The sequence below is a fragment of the Salvia hispanica genome, chromosome 5 (genome assembly GCF_023119035.1).
Source record: "Salvia hispanica cultivar TCC Black 2014 chromosome 5, UniMelb_Shisp_WGS_1.0, whole genome shotgun sequence".
NCBI classification, from domain to species: Eukaryota; Viridiplantae; Streptophyta; class Magnoliopsida; order Lamiales; family Lamiaceae; genus Salvia; species Salvia hispanica.
In genome coordinates, this window is record NC_062969.1 from 5,246,113 (window position 1) to 5,255,747 (window position 9,635).

At 36.3% G+C, this 9,635-nt stretch overlaps 1 protein-coding gene across 1 annotated transcript; it reads right to left on the minus strand.

Annotated features, from left to right (window-relative positions):
• Positions 1-2,462: 2,462 nt before the first annotated feature.
• LOC125189270 (translocase of chloroplast 90, chloroplastic-like) lies at positions 2,463-9,277 on the minus strand. The gene is made up of 12 exons (XM_048086563.1): positions 9,033-9,277; positions 7,798-7,933; positions 5,217-7,470; positions 4,395-4,862; positions 4,185-4,299; positions 3,835-4,011; positions 3,705-3,757; positions 3,509-3,605; positions 3,265-3,354; positions 3,069-3,161; positions 2,899-2,966; positions 2,463-2,796 (listed from the first exon to the last, which is right to left on the minus strand). Exons 2-12 carry the CDS (start codon positions 7,922-7,924, stop codon positions 2,721-2,723), a joined length of 3,618 nt encoding a protein of 1,205 aa, XP_047942520.1. The 5' UTR covers positions 7,925-7,933; positions 9,033-9,277; the 3' UTR covers positions 2,463-2,720.
• Between the last annotated feature and the right edge of the window lie 358 nt (positions 9,278-9,635).

Consider the following 9,635-nt stretch of genomic DNA (forward strand, 5'->3'; position numbering starts at 1 on the left):
GTGTAGAAGCATTTGAAGTTCTGCTGGAAAGAAGTAAAAATCTTATCCAATGAAGTAATAACGTTTCTGAATGAAGTAATAAACTTACTTGAATAAATTGCATATTTAAATGTTAATCAAGCAAAAACCCACGTCAATGAATTTGAATGAAGCATATGTTGAATCATTTCAAAACCTACTGGAAACAAGTAAAAACATGTTGTAGTTTCAATGTATTACGTACAGAATGAAGTAATAAACCTATACAATGAATTAAAATGGGCTAGTAATGAAGCAGAAAAAATTTTCACAGCAGCACATCTCATCAAAAATACTAGATCTAATGGCCCAGATTTGGTCTCTAGTTCGGTCTTTAAAATTGGTTCGACATTGATCACAACTCTCTCTCTCTATATATATATATATATATATATATGGATGTATTCAAATCCTTTTCACATCTTTTGTCTTTTTTCCTTCTTAATCATAGCCCCACGATTTTGTCATCTGACGGTTAGATTAATGCCACGTGTCATTTAATAATGCACATTTTCATTCTAATAATGCACAACGGCTAATAATGCAACATTATAGACTAATAATGCACATTTTCATTCTAATAATGCACAACGGCTAATAATGCAACATTATAGACTAATAATGCATTGATCACAACCATCCAATTTAAGGATCCAAGGGCTGAGATTAAGAAGGAAATAGGACACTTAGGGTGCAAAGGAGCCTAACGCACCCCTATATATATATATATATATATATTTAAATTATTTTTTTCTATAAGTAATTAATTCCATATATATAGTTAGAATTGAGTTGACTTTGATTTACTATGTGTTAATGTCTTAATGTTAGATCGTACACTTGGTGTTACTTCTATTTCTCTTGAATTGTTTTTTATTTACTCATATTTCTATTCTTTTTACTTCTGAGAATTTTGAAATATATTTATATTGAATTCAACTGTGGCTAAACCAAGTAATTATGAAACACCAATTATAATGATACAAAGTGAAACTAAATTAATATCATTATCAAACAAAGAACAATATTGCATAACTTTAATTGTTGTTGTGTATAGTAATATACAATTGTATATATAATATACTCCCTCCGTCCTAATAATTCGTCACCATTTGACCCGGCACGTGTTTTAAGAAATGTAATAGAAAATAGGTTGAAAAAGTTGGTGGCATATAGTTTTATAATAAAATGTGAGTATGAATGAGTTAGTGGAATGTATGGTCCACTATCAAAAATGGTAAAAGTGAAATATGACAAATTTTTGAGGATGGACGAAAAAGGAAATAGGTGACAAATTTTCAGGGACGGATGGAGTATTAGTTTAATTAAATATGTTGAAATTACTTATAAATATATATTTATATTCAATATATATAATTTATAAATATATTTATATTTAAATTACTAGAAGTACACATAGTTATAATTGAGTTGATTTTTTTAATCGAAACTGGTGAACTATTTGATCCTTCAAATAGTTTGCTTTTTTTTTTTTTAATTCTTTTGTAAATAGTAGTATTAAATTTTTCTTTATTTGTATGTCTTATTCTATTTCATTCACACATCTCCTCTTTTGTTATTTCTTTTATTTTATACTACACTCATATCAAATATTCAAATAATATACAATCATCTGCTAAAATATGAAATGTTTCATTGAGTGTGGGTTGAGAGATTTATAATTATACAAATATTTTTTTATTGTTGTTTATAATATTATAAATACTTATTTTAATTAGTTCTTATTTTTAAATATATTTTTATACTTATTTACTCTATTTTTTTTTATTTTAAGTTGATATAGGTTTGTGTTAAAATGACAACTCCTCTTAAAATGACAACGTGACAACGCTTATACAGCAATATTATAAACGCTACACAGCAATATCCAACACGTTAGAAATATCCAACACGTTAGACAGCAATCTATAGATTGCTGTCTAACGTGTTGGATATTGCTGTTCAAGAAAAATTGCTGTTTAAAGGCTACAAAATTGCTGCCCGTCATTTTTGGTTTTTTTTTTTTTTTTTGCCACGTGACAGCTTATTATTCGTCCACGTGTACAAATGATTGGCTAGAAATGGTGGTATGGTGTTCTTTTAAGGGGTGGTGGCACCCTAACATGCCCCAGTTGATATATCTTCATTATTTAAAAATATTTAAAAAAAATTTGCCCTATGTATAGCACAAATGTTAACACTAGTATAAAAAAAAGCTAGGAAATGTAGAAAGATTGTATATTTACAGGCAAATGACCCAAGTTCACGTGCATGATGCATCTAGACTGTTGTTGATAAAATTACGAGTTCAAATTATTATTTGAATGTTGCTGATACTTCATTATCGATCAGGGAAGGAATTGAATCTTCAAATATATTCTTCTAATTACTTCAGTTCTAAATGTGTTGAATAAAATGCATTCTATATCAAATTGTGCATCATATTCATATCCGAAAGCCCAAAACTGATCATTTTCAATGTCTAAGATTGTCTTAGTTTAAACAAACAGAATTTCTAGCTAACACATTTTAAAAAGCTACACTACAAATTACATTTAATGAGATACACATTTCATCAAGAACTTACAGCCGAAACTTGCATCAATATGACCATTTCCTAGTTGAAAATGGAGCTCAATGGCCAAAATCCGGATAATCTTGTGTTCTGAGGAAGAACAGCTTTGAAGATCGGTTAGTTGCGGTTATACAGTGCAGCAGAGTTTGGAATCCATGGACGCCAAGCACATGCAGAAGGCTTGATAACCAGTCAAAGGATATCTGCATTACAAAATAGGCACCACTTTCTTACTGCTCAATCCAAGTAGGCATCATTATATGAGAGTTTGGGGGTTATGATCAATAATTCTATGAAGTAACTACCTGTAATCCATCACATATTTCGATTTCCCTAGCCTTCCAAGTTGAAGGATGGTTTGCTTTCCTTGTTTCTATACTCACAACCAAAAACACACCAACTTAGTTTAATGAGCTGAAACAAGATCAAGAAAATGGGAAAATGCTGAAATCTTGAAGTTGAATTGAACTATCACCTCCATAGTTAGTTGGAAGTTCTTAACAGAGCTCTGGATTTTGAGTCCTGCCCTTCCTCTGTCTCTGAAGTCTAACTCGTACTGTCTCGTGAACTAAGCATCATACACAAAAAGGAAACCCTTTATAAAGAGAGAAAAGCAGTAATTGATGAACTGAATAAAGTTCATATACAATACATTTCCATCAAAATGATACCTTATTGTACACAGGGACCTTTGAGAATAGGTGATGAACTCTATCCTTGCTTTCCTCCCATTCTGTGGGCAATCCATTGATATGCTGTATCTATGAGGATATGATTTCTTGATTAGATAGTTCCAACAAGTTAAAGAACACTGTGATTCTCCGATAGCATCGTGTAAGAACATGAGATGAAACAAGATGGGAAACACTAAAAATTTAAAACCAAAGAGAGCGCAGCCCCAAAAGTAAGCACTACCTGATTTGTATTCTTTAGCTGCATAGATTGATGTTTTGGTATCCATGCTTTCATGCTTCTATAATTGCCACTCCATGTCGATACAGTAGCCATAAACCTTTCAATCAATAGTGTCAGCTATATGACCTCAAATTACATTACACAAAGAAAAAACAGATTGACATGAAGAAACTCAAAATTAGAATCAATGACTTACTTGACAGCAGCCAACAATTTGGGGGTTTTGGTTGAGGAGTTGGAATAGTGCCCCTACAACACATAAATCATCAAACTATCTCAGTTTCTGACCAACATAGCAATCGTAGAAGCTCATCAATTCCACTGACCTGATCCCATATATTGTACTTGGATCCAAGGATGTTAGAAGTGACTACCCCAATCAAGCTATCTTCTGATCGCCCCACGATGCCTCTTGCATTTTGAGCAACAATGAATTCCGACCTCCCTCTTCGCCTCCGGTGATGCGCCACTGCAAGTTTGCGGTTCTGCCTCCCCTTCCCTTCCTGAGGAGAGCATTAGAAACAAAAATAGTCACTCAACCCTGTGAATTAATCTTATTTTGCCTCTAATTGTCATTCTTCATAGTGAATACAGGACAGAACAATACTAAAAATCTAATCTTTGTGATTATCTCTACAACAGAAAATTGGAAATTCTGTAATAAATGCCATCTTACATTGGTGTATAGAGTGTATAAAGTTCCACCATCAAATCCATCGGGAGAAGACTCCTTCACTATAATGCAAGTACACCTCCCAACATCAACAGGCAAAGGCCTACACAGTAAAGCTCTGCAAAAACACAAACCCCACAAGTTTGAAATTGAAATCAAACCTTCTCTAAAAAACAGAGTCTTATTAATTGATTCATTAAAGCCACAACCAACCTGTTAGGCAAAGTCGACCATGACGACACAGGCGCAGATTCTGAGTCGGAGTAGTCCCACACATTGGCCGTGTTCGATCTTCCCGAATCGACCGGTTCCCAAACCTTGAGCCCGACGTTCGATTCGGGCTCGTGCTTCTTGATGCATAGCTGAAGGGAAGAGGGCTTCAGCAAATTCTCTCTCAACTGGGATTTGGGAGTCGGGAATTCTTTCAAGACGGGAACTTTCTCTTTCTCTTTCTCATCAGCGGCGTGTTTCCGGCCATCGTTGATGTTGGGGGAAGAGTTCTCTTTGTCGTCGGAGGCGGCTGCGTTGGAGTGTTTCTGGTCGATGAGGGGATTGCGGTAGAGAGAAGTGTAGGAAGACTGGAGAGAGATGGAGGTTTTGATGCAACCGGCCATGGATTTGGGTTGAAAATGTGGAGAGATGTGGGGTTTGTGGAAGTGATGATTGGGGGTTTGTCTTGTGCTTGATGCTATTAGTAATTAAGTAATGAGGAAACAACGGCTATTCGAATTTGAAATTTTGAATTTGGAAAGTGTGTGTTTCGCGTGATGACCAGCGGCAATTTTAAGGAAAATTCGGTTGGCGTGCAATGTGGATGCTCTAGTTATTTCATTTATTGTTTTATTTTGGTGAGTTATTTTTTGTTTCTTCATAATTTTATTGTATTAATTAAGTGGTTACAATATTTTTGTAGAAAAATGAAACTCATTCACAAGATAAAGATTAATTTTATTGCAAGACTCAAAATGAAAAAACAAAACTATTTTTTCATTGCCCTCAACTATCTCCTATTCAACGTTGGACCAAAAATACTACCCTATTTCTCGAGGTTCTTTACCACCAACATTGGAGTATGATTTTTTCTTCATCAGGCTTCTTAGCACCGAGATAAGAGCAATCAAAGCTATTTCCGTATGCTCTGAGCTGTTTACCTTAACACTTACCTGCCCCATTTTCCGGCTATTCATATTGGCATTCACAGACATTCTCGTGCCGTAGCTCACTCTGAAGTCCGACTGCACGTTTCCACCCAGCACGGTCTCTTTTCCGCAAGAGAGAATCGACATGGATAGATTCACTTTCTCGTCTCTCACAGGGTAGTCCTTCCCCTTCAGAGTGGCTTCAATGGTTCCTCCATAAGCCACTTGCCCGGCACCTGTCATCCCGCCAACGTTCATTTTGAAGTTCAGCTTCTTTTTGGTGAAGATGCTGTCTTCAATTTTAGCGCCATAGTAATACTTATCTCCGAAAGACATCACAGAGACACCACATTCAGCTATATTGCAGTTGGAGCTCTTTAGATTTGCGTTGCTTCGAAGTGTATAGATCAATTCCTTGCTGGCGGACTGGACATCGAGGCCTATGGCATAGATGGGCCCTCTAGGGTCTAAGAAAGCCGCTGTTGATTCACACTGCACATTGAAGTCTTGTTTGTCCTTGCTCATCTGTCCTGCAACGCAGGTAATCACATTCTTATTCACTTCAGAAGCTATCTCGAGGTTGATTCCATCAAAGCCTACATCATGGTCCCATCCATGAGGGTCCAGAACCGGCCTTGCCAGCAACTGGTCCCTTGTGACAACACAGCGGAATCTATGCACGGGGGAATCTGAATCAAAACTCGGTGGAATAGCCATTTCTGGGAGCTCAAATGCCTCAGGAGATCCTTCTTGTTCGTCGGGATTGTCATCAGACATCACAACATCATCTTTCTGCTTTCTTCTGATGCATTCTTCTTTCAGCTGTTTCTTCATGTAAAGGGTCTCCCTGTAATCCAGCTCATCAAGATAATCCTTTTTCTGAGAAGGGGTTAACTTCTGGAACTGAACTCCGCATAGAATACGGATTGGAGGTAACTGATCATAGTCATCTTCATCCTCCATGTCGGAGAGAGAGAGTTCATCAATTCTGCAATCTGCTCCATCGGGGCACTTGAGACGATGTTTAAGTAGAGACGAGAGCAGATGAGGTAAAGAAGGCAATCGAGTATTACCCGAAGGTCCCAACTGTATGCTGTCTTCAAATCGCAAAAGAGCATTAACATCACCAAGTATTTTGGTGCATATGCACAATAACATGAACTGGGACATCCATGCCTGTCCATTAGGAAGAACCTTTTTCCCAGTGTTATCCACTTTACAGTAAGGATGATTCTCCACCAAAATTACAGGATTTTCAAGCTTCGTATCAAATGTCGCCCTATGAATGTGGTGTTGTACCACCTGTTTGCAGTAACTGACGTATGAATCATAGCTTACAGGAAACCCGTTTTGACCTTCCGGGAGTGCTGCAGAGGAATGAGTCATAACAATTTGGGTGCTGAACCAAATCGCAGGACCGAGAATTTCTGTAACAAGCTTCAGTAGTGGAAAATCGCTACCACCCATGCGAATCACATCGAGGCGTTCAAAATACAAGATTACATCTGGGCGTGATCTACGAATAAACCGCTTCACAGAGTGCAGAATTTTCCGATTTTTAGAGTCAGAATTTGTTGAAGAAGGCAACAGTCCAGGAGTGTCAATAAAAGATATCTTCATGCCATTTACATTTCCCACAATCTCACGAACTTGATCAGTTGCAGGCCGAAATGCATCCGTTGCTACCTTTGATTCACCGAGGATGGAATTTATAGTGGAACTCTTACCAACCCCAGTTTTACCCAAAACAAGTATCTTAAGAGAGAAGTCCAGTTCTGGTAGGCCTATTTCTTCTTGCTCTGCAGCTATCATTCGAGCTCTATCACTTTTAAGGTTAGCTCTTTCTAGGTCAGATTCCCCTGCACGTATCATAGTTGCCAGGTGGATCCGATATAAAACTTTCGCCACTGTTAGATTATCTACCGATGGACCAAGCCGTCGGACAAGACGTAAAAATTTTACTTTCAGATCTTCAACCTTACCAAACGGGTTTAAACTTTTCTTCTCCCCATTGCTGCTGAGATTAGATCCAGAAGAACTTTCCACTTGAGATGGCAAATTATTCTGTTCCATCGGAATATCACTAGATGACTGAGGTGATTCAGTTGAAACCTGACGTGAAATGAAATTGGTATTGGTTTGAGTATAACCTGAAGCATGAAATAGCAACCAGCTGCTGTTAGACAACATCTCTATAAGCTAGTACAAATAAAAAAAATTATACAAAATGATTATATTTTAGCATCTGATCGCCAGAGTTTCTTATTGAAGGTCAACATCAGCCTACTTGAAGCATAGAACATGAAGGTGAAAAATGCATCCTTTTGATTTGATTACAAAAGAAATATAGTATAACTAAAATTAAAAAGTTCCTAACAAAAAGGAAAAGGAAATTCACAAGTAATGTGTAGTTACCATCTATCACATGCGATACACACAACAAAGTGGAGATTATATAACGAAACAGCATGCAATACCTCGACTACCAAGATCTTCATCCTGAGAGTCCTGTGACAAAAAGCTTTCAGATGCTGACAGTGGTCTGATGGCACCTACTGACTTTGATATCACTTGAGAGAAAACCCAATCCTTAATGCTTGTCATGACGACTTCCTGTCATTACAAATGAGTTTTTTAGTAAAATACCATGAGAGATGAAACCTTGCCAGGTACAGTCAGTCAAAGACTCAAAAGTGGTGAAGACAGCCATAAATGAACAGAATCACATATTTTCAGAAAAGCTTGATCAACCAATTTCAAATAAACATTGAACTCAAAGAGCCAAAGAATGTCAAGAGTTAATGTTATTTTTTGTTGAAGGAGACAAATCCAATAAAAGTTAAATCTTTGGCCTACTCGAAGCACCAAACACCATCTGTGTTAGTAGCAATCTATTGCATACTACACTGCTAATAACATATTAACATCTGGACCTCTCCATCTGTGGTGTATATCACCCACACCTTATAGCTTCAACAACACCAATGAACCCATGGGCTTCTCAGAAATTGAACCTTTTCATGGCTTTAACTTCATCCCTGAAGGAGGTTGACATAAAAGCCAATCTAAACTGCAAGGGAGTACTACTATACTAGACTCTTTCTTCTAGAAGTAGAAAGTAGCCTCTTCAAATTTCCTAACCAGGTTTTAGATGGTACAGGCTAACCACCTGCCCAAGAGTTCATATATCACTTCAAGTGAAGACTTTAAGTTAGTTCTACAACTAAAAATCTCAAAAAAACAACTCTGCTTCACAATCACCTTAACAATCGAGGAGTCTCTGTTTAAACCTCCAACCTTTGCCTCTACTAGATGTTCAGAAAATCGAACATCAACAAAGCAAAAGGTTCTTTATGAAATTTTTCATCGAGCCAGAGTCCGAGGTCAAATATTTGTTTCTATTTAGTATTCTAGCTTATTGGTTAACTATAGAACATAGTAGTATGTTGTTCCAACTGCAATTGAGTCCCACTGTGCATGTAAATAACTACTACTACTACTTCACGTATATATCAGAGGACTGATTCCTATTTTCTTCTTGTAAAATAAACAAGTTTGTCAAAATATCGAATCAACCCCAAACAACATAACAATACTATCAGATTAAAATATTTTAAAAAACAACTGAACCAAAATCAACTAAGTAGTAAAACGAAGTAGAAAAAACCAGTGTAAAAAGATTGATGTTTCTTCAAACAAAATTCAAATTCACCTTGAGGCCTCCAATAAACGAATATTCACCGCTCCAACGAGGTCAAACGAAACACACAGATTCGAGAATCAAACACAAGTTGCCCAAATTCCACCTATCCCATTGCGAGGGAATCAAAAAACAATAATTGCAGAACACGAGAAAGATTACTCAATTTACGAGATAGTAGAGTAGAGAAAGCGAGTATCCAATCGGATAAGAGCAGAGAAGGATGATGAAGTGTTGTATTTGAGCCATTAAAAACTTCCAATTCCCAACACTTTGCGCCTCGGCACATGGATTCTAAGTCAAATACCTCAAATGTCGTCTATGCCCTTATCGATTTCGTTTTCTTCTAGTACTACTATTTTCAAAGTGGAGTATGATTTTGTTTTACTGGAGTACTCCATAAATCATCATTGAGCTCCAATTTATGAAAAGATTTAAGATACTTTCTACTTGATTTATAGAGATGATTATTTTGAGTTTTTCGATTATAAAAATTATGATAGATGATTTTTTTATATATATATATATGAGTCATGAGTGTATATTAAGGTTCTAATTCTATAAAGAGCTCAAAAATTAATTATGAATTCTTAAAAGTGAGAATTTTTACATTAA